A 20,814-nucleotide genomic window follows, 5' to 3' on the forward strand; every position below is an offset into this window, starting at 1 on the left:
AAAAAAAAAAAAAAAAAAAGAAAGAAAGAAAGAAAGAAAAAGACATACTGCAAGAACAATGGGGTAAGTGTGCTTGAGGTAGATTAATGACAGTGTCTTCTACTGCAATAAAAATTTTTAAAAATTCAAACAATCAACATATTTTAAATTTTTCCAATGTATTTTTAAAATCATACCTCATACTTTAAATGCTAAAAGAATGTTTATAGTTATTATAGAAAAGAATGTTTAAAGTTATAGTAGCCGGGCTGGGGTTTAACTCAGTGGCACAGCACCTGCCAGGCAAGAGCAAGGTCGTGAGTTCGATTCCTGGTACTGGAAAACACCCCCCAACACACACACAAGAAAAGGTGTTAAAGTTATAGTAGCCACTTCAAACTTGCTATCTCTGCTTAAAATACACTACAAAAAAACCTTAAAAACATTTCCCTGTACTCTCTTCACTGTTCTTCGCCCTACTAATTTAACTTCAGTATTTATTTTTGAACTCGCAACATTACTAATTTCAAAGTAAAAATTTATTACCACCCCACTGTTCCCATTTATCTCTTCTATCGTCTTTTGTTAGAATCCTCAGAATCTCAATTCTAAGTGATCACTTTATCAGTACTCTCCAATAACCCAACACCAAGTTGTCCTGAGGAAGTTCTTTATAAACTTAAAAAAAGAGGCTGAAAAGCAAGGTACAGTGGCACACACCTATTATCTCTACTCTGGAGGGCTAGGCAGGAGGATTTCAAGTTCAAGCCCAGCCTGGGGAACTCGGCAGGATTCTCTCAAAACAGAATAATGAAAAGCACTGGGGAAGTAGCTCAGGGCAAAGGCCCTGCAATCCCCAGCACACTCCTCACAACACCCTCACCACCAAGAAGGGTGGAGAAAAATATGCTCTCATATAGTTTCCACACAGCTAACACTGTGATTCTGTATTTTCTTTTAATATGAATTTTCTGTTAACAGAAATCAAAGGACATATATGTAGCTATACCCTACTATTAAAATTTGGAAAAGAATAAAAATATCTGTGTCAATAATATTCTAAAACAGACCTAAAACAAACAACACATACCTTGTCATCCAGCTGTTTGTACAATTTAGCAATTTCTTCTTCACACTTTCTTCTTTCGGCATCAGTGAAACTTCCAGTGACTCCAATGGTGGCTGCTGGCTTATCATTGGTAATAGTAATATCCTTATCGACAGTGAAAGCTTCCAAATTAGCTTTCTCTTTGTCAAACTGTTCGTCAACAGGCACCGTCTCCCCTAAAACAGACAATTCCATGGCTAATAAAACTCTACATGGCTAAAACAAATTTCAGCTTTGTTCCACTTCCTTCTGCTTGTTCCCTCTATACTGTTTTTAAATAGTGTCTTCAAGTTCAGATTCCTTCTTCTGTTGAGTGTTCTGCTCTTTATGAGCCCAATTACATTTTTCAATTTGTTCCTCACCCTCTTTTTGACTGTGCTGGGGATTGAACCCCAGACCTCATGCATGCTAGGAAGGCACTCTCCTACTAAGGTCTATTTCCAGATCCTTTGTTCATTGCATTTTTCAGTTCTAGGAATTGTTTTTTTCCCCCAATGTACCTGACCCCTACACTTGGGATGTGGTATCTACAAATGTGAAGTAGTTACTTGAAAGCTCTTCTGCAAGTCAACTCACCCACAAATTCTAGTCACGCTATCAGGCATGGCTGTGAGGTACATGCCTACTGAGGTGGGACTGGACTGGGGCAGGCCAGGCTAGGGGTCCTGGAGGCCTGTGTGCTGCTGAGGGCTCTCCAGAGCCTGGAGCTGGTAAAGCTAGAGACCAAGCGCCCTTCATGGGCCTGCAACCTTCCCAGTGCTGAGTTTTCCTGTGGCAGGCTGAGAGCTGAGGTCGAAGGCAAGAGCTAGCTCACTGGTATCTCTTTCTCTCCAACACAACCCATCAAGGAAGGGGAAGGGTGACATGGGCAGTCAACTGTCCTTCCCACCCTCTGCACTAAGTTTTTTCTTATTACTGGGCTACAGATGGGCACTGGCTTCTTAGCACTTGTGAACGTACTTTTGTGTGTAAATAGTTATTCAAATTAGTGCTCCTGCGGAGGGTGACTGCTACAGTCCTACTCCACCATCTTACTTTGTCCTCTCTCTTACCCTGCTCCGGCAGCTCCTATCAACTGTCCCATCTGTTGTCCTGGGGATCTGAGTACTTGCGACTACCTTTGATTCTCCCCCAATCTTTGAAATCCAGTCACCAAACCTTGTGATTTTGTTGTCTGCACCCTTATCTGGGCACCCTCTCATTCTTTCACTTCCTAACTGGCATCTGTACTGTTATACTTATCTCAGGTAAGATAAAAAATTAATGTAAAAGACTATCTGAAAATTCCTAAATTCTTTAAAAACAAAAACTGAAATGGTCATGCTTTATTATTTTCACTTATGTTTTATATCAAAATCTCAAGTCTGTGAAATAACTAAATCCGTATTCAACAGGTGTAAGATGTCAAATTCTAAAGTTATTACCATTACGCCACCGGTTGAGTTCATTTTCAAGCCACTGAATGGTGTTCCGCAGGGTCTTATTTTTTTCCTTCTCTTTTTCATACTTCTTTTTCCACTGTTCTGCCGTTAACTCTACATTGACACAAACTGTATTCTTAATTGTTTTGGCTCTAAGAGGTAATTGGTGGGGAAAAAAGAATGTCTAGTTATCATCTAGTTCTCAGACTGCATGCTAAAAGCTGTAAATGTATGTTTAGTCACAACACAAGTAAATTTGATTTGTAAACCAACTAAATGAGCCAGCAGCCCCTGCCATCTTTGAAGTTTTTTAAAGACCCATTGGGAAAAAAAAATAAAAACAAGGAGATGTACTTGTTATGGTTTGTACTAGGTGTCTCCCCAAAGCCTCATGTAGCCATGGGGTGGGCTTCTAGAGCTTATGACTGCTGCAGTCCAGTGCTGGGACTATGGGTGAGCAGCCTGCATACACTGCAAGGGAGGGGAGGAGCCGCTTGTTTGCTGCTGCTCCTCCCCGTTTCGCTCGTGCTGTCTTCCACCACCATGAACTGCTGCCCACTGCCGTGTGCCACCTGCCTTGGAGCCAGTGCGGACTGAGACCTCCACAAACTGTGAGCTAAATAAACCTTTCCTTCCTTCATTTTGGGTGTCGGGTATTTTGTCTCAGCAATGAGAGAAAAGTAACCAAGACAATATTTTTAAAATTCATATGCAAGGCTGAATGAGATAAGTCAAAGACAAGGGTATCATTACTCATTTTCCTGACCATTTCACACAGATTATTGAATTTGCCAAGTCTCTTAACCAACTTAACAAAACTTTTTATTTTTATTTTCATTAGCAAACTACAAGTTTTTTTACATAAATTTAATTAAAGTTAGTATTTGACTTGTATATGTATGAAAACTTACATGAAACCTAAGTGGCCTAAATATAGACCTAACATATTATTTATATTTCTTAATTCAAATAACATGAACTGATTTGAAGAGTAGGTACCTGATGTTAATAAATTTAACAAACAAAAACATAAATGTAATAAATTTTGTCAAACCTTTGACCAAACAGGAGTGTAGACTTTGTCTCAGACTCATTATATGATGACGGAGAGCAGCAAATCACAATAGTGGTTCTACAGTTACCACCTAGTGAGTCTTGAAGAATTCTGGTCATTTTACTGTCTCGATATGGAACGTATGTCTACATATAAAAACAGAAAACACATTAATAATGAGTTTCTAAATCATAAAATAAGCTAATATAATCACAAAATTATTTCTTTTATTTTAGTTGCATCAGATGTCAACTAGAATATACATACTAACAACTTAACTCCTTTGCTTACTCTCACACTATATGCATCTATATTTAAATAAATCCCTAAAAATAACAGAAAAACAAAGACATGATACTCACGCTACCCTCAGCCAAAGCAGAAATGACATTTCCAAGAGCAGAAAGTGACTTGTTGATGTTCTTAGCTTCATCCAGCACAGCACCTTCAGCTCCAGTTTTACTAACCTACACATAAAATTCCAAAATAAAAAGACAAAATTGAAAGTTTCAGGTTGGAGATGCGGCTCAGTGGTAGAGCTCTCACCTTGCAGGCAAGAGGCCCTGGGTTCAATCCCCAGCACCACAAAGAACGTTTCAGGTGATTTTCTTTGAATTTCCAAAGAAATTGTAGAGGTCATCAATAATCAGCAGGGAGAAAAGAACATGAAAAGCTTCATGATGCCATGGTCAAGCATTCACTCTAAGGTACTAGTGTTCCTTGAGTATGACCACTAAGAACTTGGTCAACTAGTTGAGTAAGAATATGATTAAAGAAATATCAAATGTTATATTTAGTTCTTGCTCCTGAAAATAATCAACCCCATGAAATTTGTAATTCATTAATTGGTTAATCCTTGGTTATACTGAAAAACAAAGTTAAAATTTGCTAAAGTGTAATGCTAATATTAAAAAACAGACTGTGTTTAATGCTCTATGAGCAAACCTGACAAAATGTAAAATGTCTGCCTATGTTACAGATAAGTTAGAATAAGAAGAAATAGTGGCTAAAAAATGGTTTATCAGAATGGTTTCATTCTTAAAGATGTACGAATTTTGAGAAGAGCTGGGTGTGGTGGCACATGCCTATAGTCCCAGCACTCAGGAGGATGAGGTAGGAGGATTGTCATAAGTTCAAAGCCAGCCAGTATCCAAAAAAAAAAAAAAAAAAGACTTGAGTAGAAGAGAAAAAGGGACTGATTCTAATTACAAGAAAGTACATTAGGAGAATAGCTACAATGGTCACAGATTCTTATTAAATCATTTCAATTTTTTCAATGTTAATGTAAACTAGAACTGTGTTATGTAGGACTATCAATAAAATAAACAAAAATAAGTGCAATTGACAATATCCAGATTCATCCAACAGAAGACAGAAAATATTCAGGAAAAAGACTGCATTTGTACTAAACATGTACAGACTTTTTTCTTGCCATTACTCCCTAAACAAGAAAATAAAATATCTACTTATATAGCATTCATGTTGTGCTAGGTGTAAGTACGGACTTGAGAGATGATGTGCATAGGTTATACGCAAATACCACGCACACCATTCTACATAAGGGACTGGAGCACCCATGGATTTTAGCATTCACATCAAGGAGGATAATGGTGGTGAAGATAACGCCCCATGGGTATGAAGAGCAACTACACAACCAAACCAGAAAAAACTAAGGTACTTACTAGTTTTAATCATCAGTATGTGTAAAAGAGATACCAAAAATTAGAAAAGGACACAAGATAATTTATGACATTCGCCGAACAAGTTCTTAGTAAGTCAAAGGTAGCACCTACTGGTTGAATAGTATGGTCAATGACAGTAATACGGAACTCATAAATCAATTTATACAATCATAAAGCATTGGTATCAAGTTATAATTCTCAAATTACCAAATCAAATTTTCCAAGTTTTTAAGATACAAAAAAAAACCCACAACAACTCTGTCAAGTCCCAATTCAAGGAGTTCAAAAGCATGCTCAAGTATTTACCAGAATACATACTTACCTTTTCACTACCAGCTAAATCAACCAGATAAAGTTTTCCACTCAGCTTTTGTTCTGTTTGCGTGTTTTCTTGTTTTACATTAATAAGAAATATACTGTGACTCCTAGAGCTATGTTCATTCATATCTGCAATGATATTACATGAACAACTATAAGCATGGTTTTCCCTCACAATTTCACTAAAGCATTATTTTATATAAAAAAAGTCTTGCAATTAGTCAAACAGATAAGGAAAAGCAGTTATTCTCATCTTCTCCAGAATATAAGACTGATCTGTATCCTAACTAATGTTAATAAATACACTACTTACTTGTAACTGCTACATGTCTGTTAGATTTTCCTTCATCTATGGTATCCATAACTTCATCTGGACTACACACAAAACGTTCTGTGCATCCCTATGAAATAATTATTTTTAAAAGTTTGCAAATATTCTTTTAAGGATTACAAGGCTTTCCAAATAATCACTGTTATTTTATATATACCTTTACATAGGGAACTCGGTTTTTGTCTTCGTGAACTGAAAGATTGGTTTTTGAAACTGAAAAAGAAAAATGAACAGTATGAGCAAATTCTAAACTCTAATGCTGGCTGTAAAATAATATAATTGACAGGTTTTTCCTAGCAGCTAAATAATACTCAACTTCAACTTTTAAAAGATATGAAAATACTGCTATTAAAGCAATACCTTATAGACACAGATTTAAATAGAAACGCATGCAGCAATACAGAATTTTAGGTCCATTCCAATTTCTTTTTATCTTTTGTGACAGGGTTTCGCTATGCAGTTCAGGCTGGCCTTGAGCTCACTTTATGTCCCAGGCTGGCCTCAAACTTGCAGCTATCCTCCTGCCTCAGCCTTCTGAATGCTGGGATTACAAGTGTGTGCCACCATGCCTGGCCATATTTTATAAATAAGAATATCAACATATATTGTTCTATTGCTCACTGGTTTGCCCTAAGATAATATATCAGACTAGAACATGCACTGAGGTTCTCTAAATCCTCATGTTCTAATGTTCTAATTATTGCTTAAGAAGTAGCCATAAATATATCCTTTAAGCAAGCTTAAGCTTCTAGGTATCAAAAGATACTCAAACTGCTAGGGGAAAACAGTTGAAGCCATAAGCATAGGCACAGACTTCCTTAGTAGGTCTCCAATAGCAAAGGAAGTAACAGCAAGAATCAACAAATGAAACGTCAAATTCAAAAGCTTCTATACAGCAAAGGAAAAACGTCGACAGAAAATCTTTGCCAGTTACTCTTCCATCAAAGGAACAATAACTAGAATATATAAAGAATTCAATAATATTAACAAAGAAAGTCAACAAATGAGCGAACAAACTAAATAGATACTTCTCAATAGAAACACAAATGGCTAACAAATATGTGAAAACATGTTCTACATCTTTAACTATTAGGGAAATAAATGTAAATCAAAACTACATTCTTACCCTAGTCAGGATGGCTATCAAAAATACAAAAATAATAATAAATGCTAGTAAGGATAGAGGGGAAAAGGAACTCTCACACTACTGACGAGAGAGTAAACCAGTACAACCACTACAGAAATCAGTATGGAGCAATCAAGGATTTTAGTATTCACAGTGCACTAGAAGTGCAGATACCATTTGATCCAGCTATAGTACTTTTCAGAATATTCTCAGAAGAATTAAAGACAGTATTGTATAGTAATACCTACATACTCACAGTTATTGTGGCACAATAGTAATAGCTAAGCTGTGGAAACAAGCTAGATGCTCATCAACAGATGAATGGATAAAGATGCAGTACGTGGTATATATACACAATGGAATATTATACAGCCATAGAGAACAAAATCACATCACTTTCAGGAAAACAGAATTAGAGACCACCATGTTAAGCAAAAAAAGCCAGACTCAAAGTTAAAATGGCAAGTTTTCTCTTACATGAGAAATCTAAGGAAGGGCGAAAAAGAGCCAACAGGAAAGTAGAAGTTAAATTAAAGGTAAGTGGATGAAGAAAGGAGGGAGATGGGAAGGACAATAAATGGTAAAAATGAGAATATATGTACACACCAATACACTAAAATGAGACCCACCATTCTGTACTGCTAATACCAATAAAATAAAGGTACTCAACTAAAACTCCAAAAGAAAAGATTTAAAAGTCTACCTTTTATCACTATGTCAATTTCATATATATTACTAAAAAAGAAAAGTGTCACATCTACTACTAAAAAAAGCAACACACACTATTTAAAAAGACTACCAGGCCTGTAATCCCATCACTTGGGAGGCGGAGGTGAGACTGAGGCTATATAGTGAGAGGACTCAAAACACAAAACAAAAACTTCAAAGAGCAAGACTTAACTTACCATCTAATAGATCCCTTATCTTATCCAAATATATTTCAAAATATGAAACCTGAAGAACACAAAAGGAAAAAGGATCAACTCACTGAAATTACAAAATGGCTTATTCACTTAGTCTGAGTGTCAGGCACTGTCTAGACCAGTAATGGCGAACCTTTTAGAGCTTTCAATGATACAAATAGCCTGCTGCAGCACGCATGCCATAGGTTCGCCACCACTGGTCTAAACTATAAGAAGAGGGGCTGGGGATTTAGCTCAGTGGCAAAGCGCCTGCCTGGCAAGCTCAAGGTCGTGAGTTCGGTTCCCGGTACCAGAGAAAAACCAAAACCAAAAAAAATAATAATAATAAACTATAAGAAGAGTCAGAGATACACTAGACAGAGCTCTCATTTTAATGGGAAGACACAAATTAGCAAAACTTTAAGTAAAATTAAAAATTTCCATTTCATATCTTTATCTGAAATGAATTAGATTACTTAATAGCATTACTATACTTTAGGAAAAAATTATTGTTAAGTGTAACATAAAATACAATCTTTTCCCAAGGAATTTACCTTAATATGAAATTCCAAATTTTCATCCATGGAGTAAATGTAATTAAAAATATCTTGCACAATTCTTGGGATAATTCCCATGCCTTCTGGATCATGAAGTTTACCCTACACAGAAAAAACAAAGAACTATACTTCTTGTATCCTAGAATATGAACTAAAAATGAGTAGAAGACAAAAATTATTATTATTAGTGGAAGTATCTCTACAAATACCTAAAATAACCCAATTCAACTATTACCCTGTAATAATGTATACCAACTACATGATTAACCAACTTACTGAGCTCTTAATCACTAGATTTATATTATCTTGGTTTATATTGCTTATAAAATGAACATATCTGAAAAGGTTTTAGTTTTTTCTTATATAAAAGTGCATTGCTCCTTCTCCATCTAATTAAACTCATGCAAACGCTAGAAATGTTTTCATTCATTATTTCTTCATAAAAATGAGCAACAGACATTTCACCAAAATACGTTCATACTCTACCCTCTACAGAAAACTCAGATAAATGATAAAAGCCCTGCAGCAGCGGCTGTTTTCTAGAAGCAAAGTTAGAACAGGCCACATCTATTATTAACAGCAGCACTTATAACTGTGCGACAGTCTTAGAGAAGTGTGGTAGGTATTTTGAGGGAGGAGGGACCAAGGAGTGGAGGAAAAAAATTAATCACCGTGAATAGAACATACAACATATAAAAACCCAAATTTTCCTGTACAATAGGATGAAAACATTTTATTCTGAAATGTTCATTATTTTGTGGTTATGCTAACCAGTAAGACAAAGTCATATATAACCTCAAACACAGGTTATCCCATTACTATTCAAACTCAGCAACTATTTAGGTTTCAATAACCACGTTACTTGTATTATATATATTTGTGCTAAGTATGGTAGATTTTACATTGCAACTACATCCAACAAGAGATTATAAGATGTTACCTCCATTGTGTGTGTCTTCCCAGAGGATGTTTGTCCATATGCAAATATTGTTCCATTGTATCCTTCAAGTACATCTATTGAGAAAGTAAGAGGGGTATTTTCCTTAAACCTGATTCTTAATTTACCTAAGAATTTCCTGGGAAAATGTCATGTTTAACCTTAGTGAGGTATAAACCACCCTAAAAAATTTCTTAGTGATGATCTATTTAAGCAATTACCAGAGATTACTTCCCAAGGCCAATTAAAAAAATGTTGCTTATACGAACATTTTTGGTATCTATGTATGCCTCAAATGTCATTATATATGTATTCCAAACCTTTGTATGTGACCTAAAAGAAAAAATTTTCTTTATACAAATATAAATTAGTTTTTAGACACAGGACTAATTGGTGGTTAACTAATGGCTAAACCTCACAAACCCATAATGTCTTCATTGTCCCACTCACAAGGCATAACACAATCCCTCCTCAAAATTAATTATCAGAATGTTCCTATGAAATTGCAAAACGTATTATTTCTAGCTCTTGGTGTATTCTAAGATCTGCCATAACACTGAAGTATCCTCTTTCATTACGTTGAAGAGAACAAGACAGAATATGAGTGAACAAGAAGACAACCTTTTGGTTTTCTAAGATTCTGGCTTATTTTTTGTTTTTATAACAAGAAAGGTACTACGAAATTAAGATAAGCCTCTGCTGGTGACAGCAGAAGGTTAACAGCAGAAAGTAAAGTAGTAAGCAAGTCAACTCTTGCTATGATTGGTTATTTTAAAAAGGAAAAGCAAAAAAGAAAGTCCCAACGGTGGGCATATTTGACTAGATAACAGATTTCCTACAGAAACATTTGAGAAAAAGGCATCATTATTTACTTCCCAGAGAAGACTTTAAGAGACTCAAAATTTAGAGATTTTCTTCAAAATTTATTTTATTTTATTGTCTGTCTGTCTGTCTTCCTTTTTGAGACAGGGTTTCACTATGCAGTTCTGTTCAGGCTGGCCTCAAACTTGCAGCAATCCTCCTGCCTCAGCCTCTGGAGTGCTGAAAATTTTTTATTTTTAAGAGAGGAGGCAAAATAATTTCATGAATCAGTTACAACAGATGGGATTGCAACACCTTTGCCAGCAATTCTGAAATAATCATCTGGGGAAAAAAACAGACCCATTCCAATTTACCTCCTTTATATAAAATCATTCTCAACAGATCCGTTACTTTCTGCTTAATCGATCACATAAAACCTAAGCATTCCTGGGGCAAAAAGAACAAGTTATATCCTGAACAGGTACAAATTCTCTATGATGAATGTGATTGCTATGGGTATCTAAAATGTACCAATAAAATCTAATATAAAAAAAAAAAACAAAAACCCTAAGCATTCAAATTTTTGTTAGATCTTTAAGAGATCCTATCACAGTATGACCCACTGCCTTGCTATTGCAATAGTACATTTTTTGTTAGTAGAATCATTTGTGCTCAGTGAAACTAAATAGTATGGGAGGACGCAAGGCCAGTAAGTGTATCCACATAATCTGTGAAACTTCAGGCAGAACTGGAAGTTTCATATGATTAAAAAGATTATGGAATATACAGCACTGAAACATTTACCAAGCATCTACTGTACAGGATCTAGGCTCTGCTTTGTGTGCAGGAGATATGACTGACAAAGTGATTTCTAGGGCCAGGGATATAGCTCAGTGGCACAGTGCCTGCCTAGTAAAGCATGAGGTCATGAGTTCGATTCCTGGTTTAAAAAACAAACAAACAGAAAAACAATGCTTTCTAGATAGCCAAGTACCAGTGAAGCAGTATTATTTTATCAATTAGAAACAAAGTCATCCTTCAGTATACAAGAAGTTCCAGGACCCCCAACAGCTCTCAAAATCCGCAGATGCTCAGGTATGTTACATAAAAGGGGAGTTTTTGTATCTAACTTGTATCTATCCACATCTACCTATAAATCATCTTTAAGATTATTTGTAATGCCTATTACAGTGCGAGTGATACATAAATAACATGTATTGTTTAGGGAATAATAAGAAAAAGCAGGTCTAACCTTTTTTGTTCAGTTTTTCTTCTTGTTTTTGCAGAACTGGTGGTTGAACCCAGGATTGTCACACTGAATGACACCCCCTCCACCCTCTTTGTAGTTTTGAGATGGGTATCACTGAATTACTAAATTACCCAGGCTTGGCCTGAACTTGCAATCTTCCTGCCTCAGCCTCCCAAAGTGCTGGGATTATAGGCATGTACCATCATGCAGCCTTCTTTGAATAGTTTTGATCTGAGGCTAGATGCAGAATCTGTGGCTACTGAGGGCCAACAGTAATCACTTCTGTTTTTAAATCTATTCCTCACTGTTTTCTATAATGATTTCAATTCAAATATTTTATTATAAAATTTAACATCAAGATTCTCTATTACTTTAATGTTTATATTATCGTGTATCTATCCATCTATCTACCTTTTCTTTAGAAATGCAATTCAGAGTAAACTGCAGATGATATCAACACAACCCTTCAGGTATACTTCTACCTGAACACTTCACTATGCATGTACCCCTAACTAGAACTTGGCATTTTACATTTTTCCTTTTAGGTAAAACCTACATATAATGAAACATAGTTATCGTAGGCATGTATCTTCTCAAACATACAAATAATAGTTGCTTGAAAACCCTACACAATACACATCTGTAAACAGATGAGGTATTTTGACCTAGTTCTTGTTTACTTTTTTCAGCGCCACCCCCAGCATGTCCTTTTTTCAGCTCCATGTCTCCTGCTCACTTTGCTGTTTTTGTTGAAGTGATCAAATCTAGTAATTTCACATGGCTCAACCTCAAGTCATACCACAAATGTGTGCTACCCCTCACGCATGCAACTCCCCTACTCTTCTCATCACTCCGCCCAGAACCTTCTCTTCTCCTTCCGCTTTCCTTTTAAGACTACAGGCTTGACTGCTTCCTCTAACCTAACTCTACAACCTGCCATAAATAAATATGGGCAAGGAAACACCTTCTCCTCTGTGTTCTTATAGTACTCTATAGCACTCTATACTATCTCTATTTCATCACAGTGCTACCCGAGTACTGACTGTTCATTTCTTCATCAGCCTGTGAAGTCCCTGAGGTCAGGATTGCGTTTAACTGCTAACATAGTCAGTGCCTGGCATATAGTAAGAATTTAAATGCTCGCTGAAAGAATATTATTACCATTGACAACACATCTTTCTAAAGCTTCTTTCATCTTTTAAAATATACTTTTGTTCTTTTGAGAAACAGAGGTGGACAACTATGGTTAAGTACTACTTCTTTGATGATTTAAAAATCATAGCTAGTGACTAGCTATTAAATGACTTAAGTCACTTAATCTCACTGAATTTTAGCTTCCTTGTCAGCAAAACATCTGCTTACAGGAAGGTTGTGAGAATTAGAAGCCATCATATAAGATTACTGTTGCTGATATTTGAAAGGTTACAATATGCTAGGTTGTAACCATTTTCCGTATGTTAATATAGTAAATCCTTACAAAATCTTAGTCAAGTAAATATATGCCATCCTATCTGGAGAAAAAACGCAAGTTGGATATAGTGGAGACAGCCAAGGACAAGAAGCCATGGTAGGAAACTAGGAAATCTATGAAAGCCTGGCATATATAGACTCTAGGAAATGACAACCACTTTGTGTGTGCACGTGCGCGTGCGCATGTATGTGTATGTGGTGGTATTGAGGACTGAAGCCCGAGCCTTCTCACTGAGATACACCCCCCCCAGCAACTTTTTATTTATTTATCTATTTTTTATTTTGAGAGAAAGGCTTCCTAAGTCACCCTGGCTGGGTTCAAATCTGCAATCCTCCTGCCACAGTCTACCACCATCCTAGTGTTGCAGGCATGTCCACCCTGTCCAGGTAAATGACAACTACTTAATATAGGGCAAACAAATTTGCAAAACTCACTCAGATTCTGAATTCACAAAAGAATACACAAATGGGTAAACTCTGTTAAAAAAATTCTATCTAATGAATCTACAAAACCAGACAGGTAATAGTCCTATACATAATAAAGCTACATTCTTGTACAGTAATTTATGAATCAGTGTAACCTCAGCAGATTGGCAGGAGTGCTTTTAGGTCATTCCTGGCAGCTTGCTTGACAAATTCTCTTCTCACAAATCCCATCTGGCCCATCACTGTGCTGATCTTGCCTACCCAGTTTCTAATGATGGCCTCCTACCTACTCCAATCTACCTGCTCTGACTCCCTGGCCTCCCATTTCTCTAGGCACCCATTACCTACCCCATACCACCTTTCTCCTTCAATCTATGTACTCACTGATAACATTTATAAATAACACAGTTTCTGGGTGATGACAAAAGGAGAAGTCACAGCCAGGTGATACTGTCCCAATATAAATTATAGAGCTGGCATAGAAAAGGGAACACTTGCTGGAAGTCTAACTTTCCACAGTGGAAATACTTTAGATTTTTGAGTTTCTCCCAGATACAATGACAGCAGATGTAATAGCTAATACCTGCTGCATGCTCAAACCCTTGCAATATCCCCTCTTTGCTGCGAAGGAAGTGGAGACTTAGGTAAAGTATCTTTAGCAAAACCAACACAGGTAAAAAATGACAGAGCCTAGACTTCAATTTAGGCCAATTCCAAATCCTACACTCCTTTTCTTTGGAGACATAGTCTCATTATGTAGTCTAGGTTGACCTGGAACTCACCATGTAGCCCAGGCTGGCCTCAAACTCATGATCCTCCTCCCTCAGCCGCTCAAGTGCTATAATTACAGGCATATATTATCACATCCAGCTTGAAGTCTACATTCTTGATTATACTACAACGAAGGGAAATAGTTCTAAACAGGTAGGAACATGCTGGTAAAGTAGAAGGGACTAAATTTTTTAGAAAAAGGAGAGAATTTTAAGAAATATCGTCATCTTAGAAATATAAACAGTAGTGACAGGCATGGTGGGGCACGCCTATGAGTTCGAGGCCAGCTTGGGCTACGTAATGACCTCAAGCTCAGCTTGAACTACACACCAAGAGTCTGTCTCAAAAAAACAAAACTTATAGAACAAAAGTAGTAATACGTGTACCCTAGCTATTCAGAACTATCGATTTCAAAGAGAGCCATGAGCTTAAGACTATACTGAGCAAGGAATGTTCAAAAGAGGTAAAAATCACTACAACTGTATAAGAAAGGTAAATACTCAGGATGTTTCCCAAAGCAAAATAAAATAAAAACCAAGGCCCTAAAAAAGAGCTTTTAAACCCATGTTCAGAAAAAGAATAATGAATGAATAAACTTGTATTACTTTATAAAGATAATAAATTGTTAACTGATGCTACTAACACAGGACTATTCTTATTTTGTTATGATCTTCCACAAACGTTCCTCAAAAGAGAACAGAACAACACTGTTGAGAGAGACTTTCAGGACAGTGTGGGAAGGATGACAGCAAAAGGCAGGTCTGAAACAAGTCCAAGCTTTCAGTTATAAAGAGAACTACACTCCAAGGTTAAAAATCTCCCAGCTACTGCAGATAAGTTTTTTCTTTTTTTTTTTTTTTTGAGACAGGATCTCTTTATGTAGCTCAGGCTGGCCTTGAACTCACGGGGCTCCTCCTGACTCAGCCTCCTGAGTGCTGGGGTTATAGGCATGTGTCACTATCCCAGGCTAGTTGCAAATAATCATACTCATTTTCAAAATAGGAACAATAAATTATGGAACTACAGACAAGCACACCAAAATTTCAGTAAAGAAAAAAATATATTTAAACTAACTTGATTTCCTCTTTGACTAGAGTCATTCATTTGGTACTTTAGGAAACATCATGCATCAGGATTTCATAAAAAGATCCTAGTTTTTCATCATATTTTTACGGATACGTTGACAAACTAAGAACCATACAATTGTATAAGAGGCTCTGAAGCTGACTAAAGTCCCAATATGCTTTAATTTAACTGTGAATAACCTTATTCAGTTTTTAGGAAACTACAATAATAAGACCCATTAAGCATTATAAATGTCTCAATACTATTAGAGACTTATCAAATATGCTTACAACTATTTTACTAGATTCCTAGTAAAATAACTGTAAAACTAAAATATAATAAAGAACAAAAGGCTTGCACTCCAAGGTCCAAGTATGGAAAGGGGTTTAGATTGCCCATGAGTTCATGAAGCAATCACTCACTTCAAAGTATGTCATAATCAGAAAAAATAGTTACGCTCTGTAGAGATCCATTTGGAAAACTATTTGATACTTAGGATATGACACTGCTTTTTTTTTTTTTTTTTGCTGTAATGAATTAAGACAACTCCCCCTCGGTTATGGTTTGTGTTTGGGTGTCCCCGCCAAACCCTCATGCCATGGGGTATGAGTGCTACATTGCCCTAGGGCAGACAGTTTGCTTATGTTACGGAGAGAAAGATGCTGCTTGCCACCATTCCTCCCTTTTTGCTCTGGTTGCCTTTGCTATCTACCGCTGCCAAGAACTGTTGCCCTTTGCCATGTGCCACTCTGCCTTGGAGCCAGCCAAATATAAACTAAAACCTCCACAAACAGTGAACTAAATTAAATAAACCTTTCCTTCCTTGATTTTGGGTGTCAGGTATTTCGTCCCAACAACAAGAGATAAATAACCAAGACACCCTCATTTTATGATAATATCACCACAAAGTTCAGTCTCTCACCAATACCATTCCTGTTGTTATTCTTGTTGGTTTCAACGTCCATGTAGTAGACACCCTCACAAAAACACCCTCTCAGATTCCTGACCTAATTTTTTCTAAAACCTTGTCTTTTACTAATACAGGTGTCAACTGTGATGATTCTGACATTTTCACTAACTGCACTACCTCCAAAATCTCAAATTTAAACAGTCACCCTCTATTTACTCCTTCTAGTGCCCTGATTGTAATGAACCTTACCCTTGCTGAGATGTATAATCCACTAATTCTTCTACCTTTTTTCAGTGGCCTTTAGCCTCTGTTACATCTTAAACTTCCCACCTTAGTTTTCATGATTTGACATTATAATCACTCCTTTGACAATGTCCTCCATACCCTTGCCTGGCCAAATTCAAAATAGATAAATTTAACTCTTTTGGCAGCTAACTAACCACAGCTGACTCTTTATGTTGCCTGACAATACTGCCACTGTCCCAATCCATCCATTTCATGTCTTTTTCTACAAACTCTTGCCCTTTTTCACGCTCTGTGGTGATTTTGATTCTTATATCACAGACAATATGGAATTAATATTTTAAAATGTTCGTATTTTCCCTTTATCACATTTGCTTCTATCCATAAACTCTATTTCCTCTTCTGTTACCAGGATGAATTATCTGTGCTTCTACTTAATCCTAACCCATTCACTTTTGTACGGAACCCAAGCCCTTTAATCTGGTAAATGCCACTAGAAAAGATTTTTGTTTCAATTTAAGAAACATGTTTAAAACACTCAAACAAATTAAAAAAAAAAAAAAAGGGGTAAGTCATACAACAGCTACTTAACTGTAAGATCCCTTCGATAAAAGGAATTTGTATCGTAACTAGAAAGTAATTCCAGACAATTACTTGGCACTCTCTCAGCACTAGGTTTCTATGGTTTTAGAAAATACAAAATTAAATAGGGAGGAAAAGAAGGGTTAAAGGGAGGAGAGGGGATTGGGGAAAAAGGGGGAAGGAAAAAAAGAGGAATCAAAATGTATCATGTACATGTACAAATTCCCTATGATGAATATGCTCATCATGTATATCTAAAATGTACCAATAAAATTAACTAGAAAATACAAAATTGAAAAATAGGCTGGTATTAATTAATAATATTAACTGAAATGCACATTCCTTTTCTCACCCTTGGCAACTCCTGCTAAATTCCTCCAAGGTTTCTCTACTGACTCCAAGATAAATCTTTGGGGAAGAAAGAACAATGGAGTGAAAGAATTACAGACTGTCATTTTTCTACTACTTTTTATAAACTGGTCTAGCCCTTTTGTTTTTATTCTCATACTGTTCTATTTGTGGAACTGCTACCTTGGAAACCTTCCTAGGAATATGCAACAGAAATGCATTTTTCCAGAAAAAGCCTGTAACATAATTCCTATCAATACCCTTCACTGGGTACTATATTGTAGGTGTGATATTTGAGCAATATAGTATGTTTAAGAACTCCATTTGACCTCTTTTTTTTTGTACCAGGAATCGAACTCATGACCTCATACTTGCTAGGGGACACTCAAATGTTAAGTGGGAAATATTACAAACTGAATTTTACTTATTGCTAGGACAGTAAGTAAACTAAATTCAGCAGTTAAACATATTTACCTTTAACAATCTTCTTTGCACAGTCATTGTATACTTGCTCTTGGGATGTGCTTGACTGGAATACCCGGTCAAATGCGTAAGGCTTGGACTGAAAAATAATAACAGAAGTGATTCAGTGACAAACTAAAATGAATGGGTATTTCTAAGCTCCTTAAAATATGCCATCATATACTTAACCTTCAAAAGAATATACCAAGTATGCATCATTTCTTATCATTTATCTTTTGGTGAGAAAGATCATGTACAAATCCATTAGTATAAACTCCATGAAAGTGGTAATGCTTGCGTTAGTCTTTGTGGTAGTCCCATTGTCCATCACAGTAATTATATGTATCATTACTGTGGTAGCCACTGCTGTGTGAATTAAAAAAAAAAAAAAATAGGTGCCTACTCTGGTATTGAGACTATTTTCAATACTAATATTATGTAGCTAAGGAAACACTTTGACAGATACAAAATTCATTAATGATAAATTAAAAGGTCAGGCCTGTTTCTAGTATTACATACAGTTTTTCAATTTACTAACAACAGCTTTTTATCATGCTCTCTCTGCTTTATTGAACCTTAAGTAATAGCAGGATAGACATCAGTCAAATAAGTGACTAGAATTCTGACTCATGCAACTGGAGTGCTAAGACAATGCTGTGAGAGGATATAAAAGAACTTGAGTCTAGAGGAGAACACAGTGTCAGGAAAACACCCTTGGAAAGGGATGTTTCAGAAATGTTTTACAAGCTGGGTATGGTGGTGCATGCCTGTAATCCTAGCATTTAGGAGGCTGAGGCAGGAGAATCACCATGATTCTCCTGTAACCAGCCTGGGTTACACAGTGAGTTCAAGGCCAGCTTGCAGTGCATAGCACCACTACCTCAAAACAAACAAAAAAGTTTAAAAGCGAAAGAATTAGTAATGAGTAGCTCACTATTACTCTCTGCATACTAGTCACGAAGGAGTAGAAGGTTAGTGCAGCAAAGGAGTTAAGGTTTTAAGAACAGGATGCTTAGGTCAGGGATGTAGCTCAGTGGCACAGCATGTGCCTGGCGAGCGCAAGGCTTTGAGTTTGATTCCTGATACAAAAAAAAAGAAGAAGAAGAATCTGAAGTAACCAAGTAAAACAGAAAATTTGGTTGTGGGTCTGAGAGAGATTCTTTTTACTTTTAAAGATGGAGACCTAAACAAGTTTAAATGCTGAGGGAAAAACCTAATAATCTAGAAAGGGAGAGTGAGCACTTACAGAGAGAAGCAGGCAGTTTTAGGTGTTTCCATATGTGGCTGCTTTCCAGTTTTAAAGGAGAGCTGAGCTCCAAAACATAAAACAATCATGACATCCCACCCCCCAAAAAATCTTATCGTTATGCTTCTCAGAACTTAACTGAAAAACAAAACAAAACACAACTTTTTAAGAAACTCGCCTACAACCTCCCCAAAACTTGGAATAACAGTCAAAACAAAGAAAAGATTTTCTGAAGGGCTATCAAAAGCCACTTTCAAGTTCCTGTTCCCACTGGAATGCTAACCACTTGCATCAGGACAAGTATGATGATACAAAGTCAACAGTTAATGACTGAATATAAGAGTCAGGATCCTAGGAGTAGAAACAGTAAGGGCCCACTTCTAAACTTTTTTGCTATGTAAGAAAAATAACCTCTTATTTATTTGAACCACTATTATGTCTACGGTTTCCTCTGCAGCTAGAAGCACTCCTGATGGATATATTATACTAAAATGATCTCGGAGCTGGGGATTTAGCTCAGCGGCAAAAGCGCCTGCCTGGCAAGTGCAAGGTCGTGAGTTCTTTCTGGTACCGGAGAAAAACCAAAAAAAAAAAAATAAATAATAATAATAATAAAATGATCTCATTTCATCATGAATTTACAATGTCATCAATATCTGATAACTATGATGTACATGGAAGTATTCTTTTGCTAGATGCTACTGATAAATTAACATTCAAATCCACAAGTGTGATTAAAAAATGATCTTATTTTATCTTTATTTATACAAAATATGTTCATAAATAATATTCCAAAAACAAATACAATCAAAATAACATAGATAAACTATGCAAGGGGCTGGGGATTTAGCTCAGCGGCAAAAGCGCCTGCCTGGCAAGCGCAAGGTCATGAGTTCGGTTCTCGGTACCGGAGAAAAACAAACAAACAAACAAAAAAAACAAAAAAAACCCATGCAAATAGTTTTTCTATGCCCCCTCCCAATTTCCCTCTTCGTTAGTAACTATATGATATTGAGGATAAATAACACAATTTTGGAAATGATATTTAATCAATTCAGGCTATACAGAGTCCAAAGAGTAATAAAGGATAAGGCTGGACAGAGCCTTGAATATTGAGCTCAGAAGGTGATTAAGTAATGTTAACTGAACTGAAATAGAGTCAGCCTCTTCTGGTAAAGAAGAGACTGCAACTAGCTCAAATATACACTTAATAAAACATGTATAAAAATGGTATGAAAGCAAAAAATAAACAATGATTAATTCTACTCCTGCTGGTAACAAACAAGTAACATAACAGAAAACAGGTAAAAGTATTAAGACAAATGTCCCTTCAAAATAAGTTAATAAAATCCTATTAAAACAAACCTTTAAAGAACACTACTGGGCTAAGGATATAGCTCAGAGGCACCAGGCCCCTGAGTTCGATATCCAGTACAAAAAAACCCAAAACACTACTAACAGACTTAATGTCATATCTCAATTTTTACATCAATAAAAAACAGTATGTTTAAACCACTTACAAAGAGAGACACAATGGTAACGGGCAATAATAGTAAAGCTTGCCTCAAAAGAACTTAATCCAACTGTTTAGCATCATCTCATGGCAAACAGGCCAAACTACTACCACAACCTTACTATACGTGAATGGCAATGATTAAAAGGCAACATAAACATAAAAACAAGTTAGAACTGAGTGATTTTTCTGGAGTTACATAATGCTAAGTGCTTGGTATTAACAAGTAGTCATTTAATTGCAAAACCAAATTATAATTTTATGAAGGCAAATGTTTTGGTAGAAGATCTAGTTTCTTTTTTTTTTTTTTTTT

General features: G+C 36.2%; 1 protein-coding gene across 1 annotated transcript in view; it reads right to left on the reverse strand.

The window, feature by feature from the left end:
* Kif5b (kinesin family member 5B) overlaps positions 1-20,814 on the reverse strand; it is a gene marked incomplete in the record, with an annotated part of 46,552 nt that overhangs the window by 21,725 nt on the left and 4,013 nt on the right. The window contains 11 exon segments of the mRNA XM_005387221.2: positions 1,070-1,263; positions 2,512-2,660; positions 3,563-3,708; positions 3,925-4,029; positions 5,567-5,691; positions 5,876-5,963; positions 6,051-6,106; positions 7,925-7,973; positions 8,476-8,580; positions 9,419-9,492; positions 17,755-17,842. Coding sequence (XP_005387278.1) covers positions 1,070-1,263; positions 2,512-2,660; positions 3,563-3,708; positions 3,925-4,029; positions 5,567-5,691; positions 5,876-5,963; positions 6,051-6,106; positions 7,925-7,973; positions 8,476-8,580; positions 9,419-9,492; positions 17,755-17,842 — 1,179 coding nt within the window.

Source organism: Chinchilla lanigera, unplaced genomic scaffold, assembly GCF_000276665.1.
Source record: "Chinchilla lanigera isolate Chin_1 unplaced genomic scaffold, ChiLan1.0 scaffold00028, whole genome shotgun sequence".
In the NCBI taxonomy this organism is placed as follows: Eukaryota; Metazoa; Chordata; class Mammalia; order Rodentia; family Chinchillidae; genus Chinchilla; species Chinchilla lanigera.